At 31.3% G+C, this 14,674-nt stretch overlaps 1 protein-coding gene across 1 annotated transcript in view; it reads left to right on the forward strand.

The window, feature by feature from the left end:
- Window positions 1-8,661: 8,661 nt before the first annotated feature.
- Window positions 8,662-14,674, forward strand: part of LOC143070956 (uncharacterized) — a 42,955-nt gene continuing 36,942 nt past the window's right edge. Inside the window, exon 1 of the mRNA XM_076245057.1 lies at window positions 8,662-8,783. Coding sequence (XP_076101172.1) covers window positions 8,774-8,783 — 10 coding nt within the window. The 5' untranslated portion in view covers window positions 8,662-8,773. The remainder of the gene's footprint in view (window positions 8,784-14,674) is intronic.

A 14,674-nucleotide genomic window follows, 5' to 3' on the forward strand; every position in this document is an offset into this window, starting at 1 on the left:
AAGAGCACCCTTATGTGTACTTTTGCACCATATCACTGTACGCAAAGATTTACTTAAAACAAAAGATTAATATAAGAAAATATGTATAATCATAAACTATTTAATCGGAAAGTACCAGGACCTAATAGACAAATGTTTAAAATTAAAGCTACGAAGATTAACACTTTTGTTTTCAAACGGATCGTACATCATATATCATTTACATATTTGAGACCGTAAAGGCAGACTTTAAAATTGGTCTATTCCCGAAAGGACATTGTTACTTTATTATATCTTCAAAAGATAAAAGCAGACCGTTTTACTCAAAAGCTCAAAATGTAATGTGCAAAAATAAGTATGTTTTGGGAAATCGTGAAATGCTAGGGACTTTGTGGGTACTCTTGTTTAAGTAAGCCGGTACTACCTTTTAAAAAAAAGCGATACCTATCTAAACAAAACGACAGAATAAATTGAATTAACCAAAAATGAATATCGGTGAACTCTACCTGAGTTGTTTACATTTAACCTTGGAGGTATACCCTTCTTTCGTCTTTTACTGTGTGTAGTTAAAACTTACTATATCAATTACAAAACCTTAGCAACGGTTGAAACGTAAATGAAGACTATATAAAGGTTTGGGTGTTTCTGGAGACGCGCAAAACAAATGTGGGAGTGTTGAAATAAGGAATATGCACTATAACTAAAAGCAAACATTGTATCATAATGGAAAAAGGTCAGTCAAAAACTATGTAACACAAAAATATCTTTAATTTCAAGTAGAAATTCAATGCATTATAGTCAAATGGCAATTTTGAATTATGACGTATGCGGACACTCATTTGATGTAGCATTGGAAAAAGGGCAGGGGGTTTCATGATGTTTTCTACTGTTTATTGAGTATTCATTTTCATCCGTTAGTACGCATACATATTTGTTTTTCAATGCTTTTCGGCTCGAAAATTAATTGCAATTTTGTAAAAACTATTACCATTATTTTGTCTTGCAGAACACAATTCCCATCTTGTATGATACAAGGGTATTTTTTTCGGCACTTACCGAGAAAGGCGTTTTCGTTTACAAAACCATCTGCTACCATGTAATCTCAAATAAGAGCACCCTTATGTGTACTTTTGCACCATATTACTGTACGCAAAGATTTACTTTAAACAAAAGATAAATATATACGAAAATATGTATAATCATGAATTATTTGATCGGAAAGTATCAGGACCTAATAGACAAATGTTTCAAATTAAAAGTTACGAAGATTAACACTTTTGTTTTCAAACGGACCGTACATCATATATTATTTACATATTTGAGACCGTAAACGCAGACTTTAAAATTGATATATTCCCGAAAGGACATTGCTACTTTATTATGTCTTCAAAAGATAAAAGCAGACCGTTTTACTCAAAAGCTCAAAATGTAATGTAAAAAAATAAGTATGTTTTTGTAAATCGTGAAATTCTAGGGACTTTGTGGTAAACTCCTAAAATCACTGAATTTTTTGTTGTGGGTACTCTTGTTTAAGTAAGCCGGTACTACCTTTTAAAAACAAAGCGATACCTATCTAAACAAAAGGACAGAATAAATTGAATTAACCAAAAATTATATAAACCCTAGTTATCACACTCAAAAAATTATTTTTTTCGAAGATATGCTTATTCATGATCCAACTTGAAAGACTGTCGTCAAGTACTTTTAGTAAAAAAAAATAGCTATTCGAACACACCTACTCTGTTTTTGTGATTCATTAGATAGGTATTTCACTTGACCCATATATTTCATCTTCAAGTACTGTGATTTTTTTATGTTATAAAGTCAACATGTAGCTTTGATATATGAAAAGGATAGAATCTGAAGCGAGATAATGTATCAAATATTCTTGCTTTGTAAGATTTCAAGATAGAAAATTCACTTTATATTTTCACTTTTTCGATATAATTGTTACCCATTTTTTTGAATTTTTTCTTGAGTCACATAATGGAAGGGCAGACACGAAAATTACAGATAAAGATAAACTGTGTAAACTTAGTTAGAATATTAATACAACATTAAAATTGTTAAAATTGATTTCAATTGTAAATGCTTCTATCTGTTTTCGTGCGTTATGATATTATGTTAAAATAAGTATGCCTAATAGTGATTAACCTTTACAGAATAATTTTCTAAACTCATATTAAGTCAGGAATATGACAGTTTTTGTCCATTCGTTTTTGATGCGTTTTGTTATTTGATTTTGCCATGTGATTATGGACTTTCCCAATTGATCTTCCTCTAAGTTCAGTATTTTTGTGATTTTACTTTTCGCTATTCATCTGAAGTGTACGATTAACCTTAGACATTAGGCGATACCTTGATATATCCAGTCTTTTGTATTTGTCCCTTTCTTTGTATATTTTTTTTCGTGTTCTTGATGACCGAACTATTTTGAGATTAATTAGGTCTTTCCACCTTTCTTGTGGAAAGACCTATTGAATTTGTTCTGATTATTTTTTTTTTTCTTCCGCCTAATTTTTTTCTTGCGGTGTAAAAATGTTTCAAAAGATGTCGCTTAGTTTTTTTGTATATGATAGCATTCAGTCTATACGCTTTTGAAACTGACCCTGTTTAACTGAACACTTTTCTTTGTATCTCCCCAAACACTGTTTTTCTTGTTATCAGATCTCCTCCACAACTGTAATAGAAAGCGACAAATTTATTTTTCCAAATTGCTCGTTATATCCTCAGGATGTTACGTTTTATTTTCACCGAAGCTTTACGAAGACTCCATATGAGAGTTATTTCCCCTTTTGTAATGAAATAAATGAAATAAATTTGTTACTGGAAAACCATTAGTGATAGAGTCCTAGGGTCTTTTGATTTGAGGTCCTTGGTCCAAAAAAATGAAAATGAGGTCAAGGTCAAAGGTCAAGGTCATATTCAAAAATATGATTTTGGCTTGTTATCTCTTATTTTCAGAAATCCTATAAGATATAGAAAAAATATTTTCACAAAATGTGTGTTACGACATGGCATAACACGTAAATTTTAGTTAAAAGGGTACGTAAACATTTGATGCGACTTTTCCCCCTTTTATATCTTATATTAGTTGTATGGTAATATAACTCATTATCATTATAAAGTAAAGGCTTTGGGTCTTTTGATTTAAGATCCTTGGTCCAAAAAAATGAAAATTATGTCAAGGTCAAAGGTCAAGGTCCAATTTTAAATTTTGATTTTGGCTTATTTTCACTCTTTTTCATTAACCTTCACTCAATAAGATTTCAACAAATTATTTTTACTAAATTGTTAGTTGCGACATGTCGTAACTTATAAATTTTGATTGGAAGGGTGCGAAGAGAATAAATGGGATTTTTGCCCCTGTTATATTTAGAATTATGCGTAAAGTGATATTACTCATGAACCATACATAATACAGACCTAGGGTCTTTTAATTTGGGATCCTTGGTTTATGACCTTAAAATTGAGGTCAAGGTCATAGGTTAATTGGACGTTCTAGATTTTGACCTTTGCTTGAAATTCATATTTATATATCATTTAACCATAGGAACTGACATTTTCAACTGAATTTTAATATTTTCATATCAAAATAGATCCTTATTGGTGGAAAGACCTTCAATTGTTCTTTGAACAATTGGTTTTTAATTTTATAAACGTTTTTTTGTTTTGTATTTGTTTAAAGTTAACCGGTACTACTTCTGAACAATACTCTCCTATTTCTCAGGACAGAAGAAATAAGATTAGCCAAAAAGATATCCGAAACTCGGCGAACTCTTTACATTTAACCTTGTAGGTATACGCTTTTTTGTCATTTTACTGTGTTGATGTTTTAAACTGAATATATCAGGTACAAAACCTTAGCAACTGTTGATTATAAATGACAACTGTTTTAGTGTTTGGGCATTTTTAAAGATTCGCAAAAAATGTGTTTGAATGTGCACTCTAACTGAAGGCAAACACTGTGTCATAATGAAAAAAGGTCAGTAAAAAAACTATGTAACAAAAACAATTACCTTTAGTTTTAAGTAGAAATTCAATGCGTAACAGTTAAGTTACAATAGTGAATTCATGACCTAATGGGACACCTATTTTTTATTCTTGGGTTGATGTTACGGTGGAAAAGGGAAGGGTGCTTTCATTAGGTTTTCTCCTGCTAATTGAGTATTCATTTTCATCTTTGGTATGCATGGTATGCATGTTTTTGTTTTCAATGTTTTTTCTGCTCGAAAATGTGTTAACACCTTCCGGCGCACATGAGAACATCCCTAGTTTTTGATGCGATTGATGTTGCTAATTATTTAGTTAGTTTTCTATGTTGTGTCATGTGTACTATTGTTTGTTTTTTTGTCTTTTTCATTACCATGGCGTTGTCAGTTTGTTTTCGATTTATGCCCCTCTGGTATCTTTCGTCCCTCTTTTACAAACAATGGCATGTCGTCTTGCAGGACAAAATTTCCATCTTGTATAATACAAGGATATTTTTGAAGCTCTTACCAAAGCAGGCTTTCATTATCAAAATCCTCCACCCCTTGTAATATGAAATGATCGTCATCTTATGTGTACTATTGCAACATGATTTACTTAAAAAAAGATTAAATAGAAGCGAATAAGTTCGATTATCCTTGATATGATACTGAGATATAATAAACAATTCAATTACAATCGATAAGCGTTGATTCGTAGTATATTTTAATAATCCGGTGATAAGCCAATTGTGAATTTGTCATTCAAACTATGGTTTAGACATCTTTTCACAATTACAGTTGGTCTCATTGATTAGGCCCTATTGTCTGTGAGTTCAAGTATAAACATGAACTGTGTAAACTAAATTTTAGGGCCAATAATAGTAACAATTCCTTAGCAACTGTTGAAACGTTAATGACAACTGCTTAACTGTTTGGGTATTTCTGAAGTTGCAAACAAAATATGTGTGAGTGTTGAAATAAGGAGTATGCATTCTAACTGAAGGCTAACATTGTGCCATAATGAATAAAGATCAGTCAAAAACTATGTAGCAAGGAAAATTACTTTAAGTTTCAAGTAGAAATCAAAGTGTTCAATAGCAATGATTCGTGATGTAAGAGGACAGTCATTTGACATTTTTGAGTTAATGAAACGGCAGAAAAGAGATTTTATTCATTTTCATCTTTTGGTACGCATACTCATTTTTTTTCAATGTTTTTCGGCTCTAAAATTGTTTACAGTCTTGTAAAAAATTATAATCATTATGTTGTATTGCAGAACACAATTTCCATCTTGTCTGATACAATTTGTTTTAGCTCTTACCGAGTCAGGCTTTTTCGTTTACAAAACCATCCGCTACGATGTAATCTCAAATAAGAGCACCCTTATGTGTACTTTTGCACCATATCACATCACTGTAAGCAAAGATTTATTTTAAAACAAAAAGATTTATATAAGAGAATATGTTTGATAATCATAAATATGATACAGAGATATAATGAATAATTTAGGTACAATCGATAGCCTTTGATTCGTAGTATGTTATAACAACCCAGACCTTAGTTATTATGTTGATTATTTAAATTTTTGTTGAAAAGTGTTTCCAAATTACAGTTGATGACATGATTAGGCCCTATTATCTGTGAGTTCAAGTTTAAACATGAACTGTGTAAACTGAGTTAAGATCAATAAGAAATAATGTTTTTCTGGATGAACAAGAGTAAATGCCTGTTTTTATATTCGTTCATTATTTATATTATTGTATTGTCTTATAGTGATTAAATTATACAGAATAATTATCTAAAAATCATTTTTCGCTATTCTTTTGAATTTGTCTTTTTCTTTGTAGTTGATCAATTCTTCATTTTATCATTGTTTATTAAGAAATGTAGTTAAAATATTGTAACTTATATGATTATATGTTAACATATATATATTGTTTTGTAGTAACCATAATAATGACTATGTATTTTGCCTCTTGTTTTACATGTAAATATGTGTCTGAGTGTTTCCAAATAAAGTATATTGTTGTTATTGTTATTGTTTAACCTCTTGAGTCAAACATTTGTATCTGTTTTACTTAACTAAATTTCTCTGTGTCGATTGATATTCTTGATGTTAGAAAATACGGATATAGAAAACACTCAGAAACGGAAAATACTAAATACCAGACTCGTGCAAAGGGAATCTACACGTACCAATCTTCAAAATAGCCTGACAAGAAATACAACAATAGTTCACTTTTTTTTTATCGTGGTTACCCTTATATCGATTATTTCATGCCGAAGAATGAGATATACATGTCGTCGTTTCCTCCACCGTTAGTGAAACAAACTGGGATATGGTATCCAGTACATAGGTGAAACTACACGTTCGTTGTATAAACACAAACAAGAACACCTTTATCGTTTTAAACCTAATTATGTCAAATGTATAATCATTAAAATAGGATTCTATTTGATATTTAACAGTTCATGTTTAGAAGAAAGTTAATAAGCAGCATTTGGAATCTCATTCAAATTTTGTACGATCACAATAACTAATTGAAATAGATTGAAATTAACAGACAGTCTATTCTCTTGGTCTTAATACCAATATCCTTGACATTGATAATATATCCAGAACGGATTCTGTGAACATTTTGAATATAGTTCCTAAAAAAATCAAAACCCTAAAAATTTGCAGTTTCATTAAAGATATATCACGTTGTTATCTGCTACTTAAAAATTCAAGATGGAAGAATACACCACAGCTACCTATTAGTTGTTAGACAAGATTTTTGTTATTAAAATGGTATCGAAATTATTAAACCGATGCATGCATGTTTAACCCCGCCGCAATTTTGCCCCTGTCCCAAGTCAGGACCCTCTGGCCTTTGTTAGTCTTGTATGATTTTTAATTTTAGTTTCTTGTGTATAATTCGGAGTTTTGTACCACGTCCATTATCACTGTACTAGTATACATTTTTTAAGGGGCCAGCTGAAGGACACCCACGGGTGTGGGAGTTTCTCGCTACATTGTAGACCCATTGGTGGCCTTCGGCTGTTGTCTGCTCTATGGTCGGGTTGATATCGTTTTGACACATTCCCAATTTCCTTTCTCATTTTTATAAATACCTAACAAAGTCATGTATGCAAGTTTTTTTTAATGCTTTTTGAACCTTTAACGTAACGACAAATAATATTGTATTCATGATTATTAAACATTCGAGTTTGTTCCCGAGGTTAACCTGATTGTGACATTAATAAACAATCCAGTCAACACAGAGTAAGTGAAACCTATGATAAATACGGCGAAACAATTATTCAACAACAGAATATTTATGAAGATTTTGATAATATAAAGGATTTCATTTCACAAGAAAGCAAATTCTCTTAAATGAATTCCTCTAAACATACAATTTTCCCACTTTTCATCCCCCATACCACAAGCAAATTGAAAACCCGGCTTAAATACTTATCGACAATCTGTAAATACATACTCTACAAACTTATAAGCCTTGGAAATAATTCGACATATTTTCTGAAAAATGAAAATTAAAAGCATGGTATTAACATAAAACATGTAATCAGTACGCAGGAGTTTACCAACTGCATACCTGCTTCATCTAGCTTTTTTTATTTTTATATGAGCGTGAGTTCAAGATCAAATAAGTTAGATTATTCGGTTTCATATACAGGTATATCAATGATATTCTTTCCATTAAAAATCAAACCTTCTCTTGACGCCATCCCCGATTTCATTTTCTATTTTTTATTTCTGATTGGATCATATAAAAAAAGTAATCATAGATATCAGAGTTGAAGTTTGGTAGTCACTGGATGCGTTTCGTCTACAAAAGACTAATGTGTGATGTTAAAAATATCCAATAAAAAGGCCGAATCAAGTACGAAGTCAAAGAGCATTGAAAATCAAATTTTCCTAAAAGTTTTGTTAACTAGAGCTAAGATAATTTATTTCTGAAGTATTAGCTATCGTATTTGAAATACTCAAAGTTTTTAACAACAGTCAATTTATAATTATAACCATATCAATGTTAATAATTCATCCTCCAGAACTAAAGATATAAATAAAGCAATGTAACTATCTTCTTTCGTCTGATTTCAAGACATTTACCTCGAATTTGATTAAATACAAGAACTAAAGACAAATGAGACGATTTCAATTATGAAAACGCAATATTTTTCTTTATAGCAGCAATATATCAGCTTCACTGGAGTATGGAGTATATATTTCCCCAAATGAGTCTGAGCAAAACAAAAGCTACAAAGATTAACACTTTTGCTTTCAAACGGATCGTGCATCATATATTATTTACATATTTCAGACCGTAAAAGCAGACTTGAAAATTGATATATTCCCGAAAGTACATTATTAATTGATTATATCTTCAAAAGACAAAAGCTGACCGTTTTACTCAAAAGCTCAAAATGTAATGTAAAAAATAAGTATTTTTGGGAAATCGTGAAATGCTAGGGACTTTGTGGGTACTCTTGTTTAAGTAAGCCGGTACTACCTTTTAAAAAAAAGCGATACCTATCTAAACAAAACGACAGAATAAATTGAATTAACTAAAAAATAAATATCCGAAACTCGGTGAACTCTACCTGAGTTGTTTACATTTAACCTTGTAGGTATACCCTTCTTTTGTCATTTTACTGTATATAGTGAAAACTTACTATATCAATTACAAAACCTTAGCAACGGTTGAAACGTAAATGAAGACTATATAAAGGTTTGGGTGTTTCTGGAGACGCGCAAAACAAATGTGGGAGTGTTGAAATAAGGAATATGCACTATAACTAAAAGCAAACATTGTATCATAATGGAAAAAGGTCAGTCAAAAACTATGTAACAAAAAATACCTTTAATTTCAAGTAGAAATTCAATGCATTATAGTCAAATGGCAATTTTGAATTCATGACGTATGCGGACACTCATTTGATGTAGCATTGGAAAAAGGACAGGGGGGTTTGATGATTTTCTTCTGTTTATTGAGTATCCATTTTTGTCCATTAGTACGCATACTTATTTTGTTTCAATGTTAATCGGCTCGAAAATTTATTTCAGCTCTTACCAAGTCAGACTTTTTTCATTTTCAAAATGATCCGCCAACCTGTAATATCAAATGATAGCACCCTTATGTGCTTTTGCACCATATCACAGCTATATTTGTTTTTTATATTTGGCATGCGACAAAACCAGGTTCAATCCACCATTTTTTTCATAAATTGTCCTGTAAAGTCAGGAAAATGACCATTGTTATATTATAAATCGTTTCTGTGTGTGTTACATTTTAATGTTGTGCTTCTGTTGTGTCGTAGTTCTCCTGTTGTATTTTACGCATTTTCCTCGGTTTTGGTTTGTGACCCGGATTTGTTTGTTTTTTCTCAATCGATTTATGAATTTCAAATAGCAGTATACTACTGTTGCCTTTTTCTGGCAAGTATTTATTTTAAAAAAAGAACTATAGTTGTGCTGAATTTTTGGATCAATCGGTGTTTTCTATTGGAACCGAACTGTGGTCCATACAAATATATGTATATTGCCTCCTGCTGTGTCGAAATTGAACAAGCATTAAAATTATGTTTAATCGAATTACATTTCTGGTTGACAAAACATTCTAAATACATCATTTATTTTCGAACTAATACGCATATGCCAAAACATGTCTTTTAGGATTTTTCTAAATATTTTATTGTAAATATTTAAAGCATCAACATTTATTTAGTTTGCTCCGTTATTTTACGTAAATTTAATAGTGCATTTATTTACGGGAACGGCAAAAAATGCTATAACCTAGAGCGCTTCGACAAAAAAACAATTGCCGTAATTGTCCTATTATCCTTTGCACTTTTTCATTAGATATTGCATGGAAGGGGAGGATGGTTGTAAAGTTCGTAAGTGAAATTTTCAAGTACTCAATTCTTGTTATTAAGCTACAATGAAATGTCTTCATGTGTAGCATTTCAAAGTGCATGGAAAGCTTGACAAAATCACCTGGAAGTGTCATTGTTTAAATAAAAAGAGCTATATTTTGTAATCTCTTATTGTAAAGTGTACATGACCATACATGTTTGAAATCAGTGTCAATGAAGGTATCTAATGATCCCGAAAGTCACATTTTTCAAACCTGAAGTAACAATATCTCCCTTAATTCCAACTAAATTGTATAGAAACCATAATTTATTTTTTAAATCAGCGTACAGATAGCTTTCATTTGACATTGAAAATGTGATTTTAAAAACATAATCGTTCTAGGTAAACAGACCTTCAATTATTACGTCTTCAAATTTTCGTATTTAACACTAATTGCATTTTAACTGATCAGGTCTTTCCACTTTTCTGTGACATATTGATTTTCGTCGGATTATAAAGTTTTTTCACTGTTATGTTGAAAAATCTATTGTATTTGTTCTAATTATTAAGGGAAGACCGTTTGATTTTCTTCTGATGATTACTTTTTTTTCTCTTTTTCTTCTTCCGCCACGTTTATTTCTTGCATATAAATATTGTTTCGCGTCTATGATATTGACCAGATGTAACCGAATACCTTTCTTTGTATGAGTTATCTCCCCGAACACTGTTCTCCTTGTGAGTGAAAATCGCAAAATAAAGCGAACAATTTATTTTACCAAATCTCTCGTTATATCCTGAAATGTTTTGTTTGATTATAACCGAAATCAATACAAAAACTCCATATGAGAGGTATCCTCCTTCTTTATGTGACCTAAGGGATATATGATATTCTCTAATGTTCATGCTATTTTCACATTTCCTGACCGGTGTTAGACAAATATTTCTAATCTCTAGTGAAAAAGTTGTTCTCAGCAAATGATTGGTTGAAATTTTATTGTGACGTCATGAAAAACGGCAACCATGCCTGATGACATCACATCAAAAGTACAGAACTTTTCTCAAATCTTTGAAAAGGAACGATGAAAATCATAAGATAAACAGATTCCACCACTGTAACTCGGCAAGCCTCGTGCTTTAAATATTAAAATTTAACTGTCTCGAGTGGAGAAATATCGTTATACACTTGTTGCAGTTGTGGAATCTGTATATATAGCATGAATTGTAAGTGAAAGAGACCTAAAGTATAATGATTTAAGCTATTTAGTTTCTTGAAATGAATTTGAGGCCAAGGTCAAAGGTAAAGTTCATATTCTAAAAAATAATTCTTATTCTTGTTATTTGATCTACCAAACAACTAAGCGACATCTTGCGAAACAAAATATATACGCAAGAAATAAAAGTGGCAGAAAAAGAAGAAAAATAATTGAAGGTCTCCCAACATGGATTTTCTAATAAATTGACGAGAAGCTACTTGAAATTTACTCAAAGATAATCTTGGCGTCCAAGCATAGGTTTCTTCATATATTTGCACTACAGAAATGTTTCTATATATATTTGGTTGAAATAAGGGAAATAATCGTCAATTTCCAGTTTTAAAAATGTCACTTTTGTTCTCACATGATAGCTTTATTTAAACTGATTCCAAAAAGATATGGTTTCTATATATTATTGTAAGAAATAAGGGAGATGTTCGGTATTTCTAGTGAAGGTCTCACATGATTTGTTTTGTATGCACTTGAAATTATAGTGTATATGTCACTTCCGGTTGATATTTTTTCCAGGACATATGTCAACCAACAATTTTCAAAATTCAGTATGGCTTTATCATATTCCAAAATGGAGTAATAATTATGTAGCCTTAAATTGAATCATTTCAGGGACAATGACTCCTATAAGATAACAATGGATTGTTTCAGACCAAATGTATCATAACTTTATGACAATAAGGCAAATATTTTGCAAAAGTCTTTTACATATATCTTTAAAAATGATAGAGGAGATCATAAAACAAAGAAAAGTCAGATTTAGAAAATGAACCTTGACCTTTGACATTGGCTTTTATTTTTATTCAAATGAACCAAGGACCTCAAATTAATAATCTTTAGTTTTCTATCCCTTACCATTCATGCTATACATTTAGATATCCCTTATGTCAAATACAGAAGAGGAACTAACTCTCATATGGAGGTTTTGTATCGCTTCGGTCGAAATTGGACAAAACATACAGAAGATGTAATAGCAATTTGACAAATGAATTTGTCGCCTACTTTAATGGTTACGGAGGAGATGCTCTCAATAAAAACAGTGTTCGGAGAGATAACTCCTCCAAAGAAAAGTAATCGGTTACGCAGAGTCAATTCCAAAGACGTAAATCTATTTGTGTTCATATATACCAAACATATTGGGCATATTGGGAAACAAAATTTATACGCAAGATAAAAAGTTAAGATAATAAAGAAACAATATATCTAGAACAAATAAAATAGGTCTTTCCACAGATAAATGGGCAGACCTAAAAATAATAATAAGAAGAAATGATCAGATGCATTCGCCAAGTTATTGTTTTCAACATGGCTGGTTGACATTTTAGCTTTTAAAAGATTAACCAGAAGTGACAATATTTGAATCAGAAGTAGCCTTGTAAAAACTGATTCAAAAGTATCCAGAACCAGTTTAAAGTAACGAATTATATGAACCATTCATGACATCATCTAAAACCAATTTTAGATTTCATTCTGTTTTATCGAAGCTGAGATGGAAAGACTTGCATTTGTTTTCTCAACAATTGTTTTTTTGAATTACATATGCAATTGTATTGTAATAAGTATGATGATCTCTATGATTTTCTCTCAATATACTGTCGAAATGTACTCTAAGGTCTACTTAAAATTAATCAAATACAAACGCTAACACCTGTCCTTCCCCATATTTAGATATTTCATTTTTACACGGGAAACTCTACACTAAAACTTATGACAAAAGGGACGATATTTCATTTGCTATCGTTAATTTTCCTTTGTAGGAATGTTGTATTTCTTTAACGCCATCTCACAATAATTAGGTATCACGTCTCGACCGCCATGCATGTGTATGTTGTGACGTTTTGGATTTGAATGAACAACACCTATATATTTCTAGTAACCTATATATTATTTCCCCGAAGGTATCACCAGCACAGTTGTCAGCACTTATCTGTTGACTTGAGTTATCATTGATACGTTCTATATAGTAGATTGTCTGTTAACAAAACTTTGAATTTTTGAAATTCTAAGGTTTTTCTATTTCAGGAATGGATTACCTTAGCTTTGTTTGGCAAAACTTTTACGAAATTTTGGTCTTCAATGCTCTTCATTTCAGTCCTTTATTTGGCCTTTTAACATTTTTTGATTCGAGCGTCACTAATGAGTCTTTTGTAGACGAAACGCGCGTCTGGGGTAAATATAAAATGTTAATCCCGTAATCTATGATGAGTTCATTATGTCAGGGATTTCGTTACTACAAATCACTTGAAACGTTTCCTAAATTCTTTGAAGGAAATAAAGTTTTGGTCTTGATGTTTTGTTGCACCTGTAGATAACTTATTTCACAGGATAGACCATCCTGATTTTCTCGGAGCACGAAAAAAAAAAAAGATCTTGGTTAATGTATTGATCCTTTATAAACTTTATAACATCGACCAACCGCGTCTGACGTATACATAAAATTTAGTCCTGGTATTTGTGATGAGTTTATTCTTAAAGGTGACCAATTGAACTCCTTTACTAGATCATTGATTATTATTTTATTGTTTTAAATATTGTTTTTGTTAACAGTAAATTAAAATCAAACTAATTATTCATTTTATATACATATCATAATTTCTGGCTCTACAATATGTCAATAGCTGTATCTTTTCACAAGGTCATGTTTTCCCTAACTCTTAATGATGTCTTTAAACTGAATTCACTTGATGCTGGATGTTTATTGATTGATATCATATACTTTAATAAAATTGAGAAAGGAAATGGTGAATATGTCAAAGCGACAACCACCCGACCATAGAGCAAACAACAGCCGAAGGCAACCAATGGGTCTTCAATGTAGCGAGAATTCCCGCACCCGTAGGTGTCCTTCAGCTGGCCCCTAAAATATGCATAATAGTACAGTGATAATGGACGTCATACTAAACTCCGAATTATGCACAAGAAACTAAAATTTTAAAATCATACAAGACTAACAAAGGCCAGTGGCTCCTGACTTGGGACAGGCGCAAAATTGCGGCGGGGTTAAACATGTTTATGAGATCTCAACCCTCCCCCTATACCTCTAGCCAATGTAGAAAAGTAAAACAATAACAATACGCACATTAAAATTCAGTTCAAGAGAAGTCCGAGTCTGATGTCAAAAGATGTAACAAAAGAAAATAAATAAAATGACAATAATACATAAATAACAACAGACTACTAGCAGTTAACTGACATGCCAGCTCCAGACCTCAATTAAACTGATTGAAAGATTATGTCTTCATCATATGAATATCAGGTACAATCCCTCCCGTTAGGGGTTTAGTATCATACTATCATAAAATATATGAGAAGAACATAACCCGTGTCATGCCAACAACTGTTTTTTTAGAAATAAATGTGTTTAGTTCCGATGCAAAGACCCTATCAGTGAATCAATGTTAAAGCCAAAATATGCAATCTTTAATGACCTGACAACAGTATCGTAACTATATCCCCTTTTAATAAGTCTATTTAAAGGTTTTGTTAGTTTCTGAGGAGAATACTGACATTTTTGTGCTTTATAAAGAATATTTCCATAAAATTTTGGATGTGAAATACCTAAACGTATAAGATGTCTGCATGTTGAGTTATATTTACGAATT

The sequence above is a fragment of the Mytilus galloprovincialis genome, chromosome 4 (genome assembly GCF_965363235.1).
Source record: "Mytilus galloprovincialis chromosome 4, xbMytGall1.hap1.1, whole genome shotgun sequence".
Taxonomy (NCBI): Eukaryota; Metazoa; Mollusca; class Bivalvia; order Mytilida; family Mytilidae; genus Mytilus; species Mytilus galloprovincialis.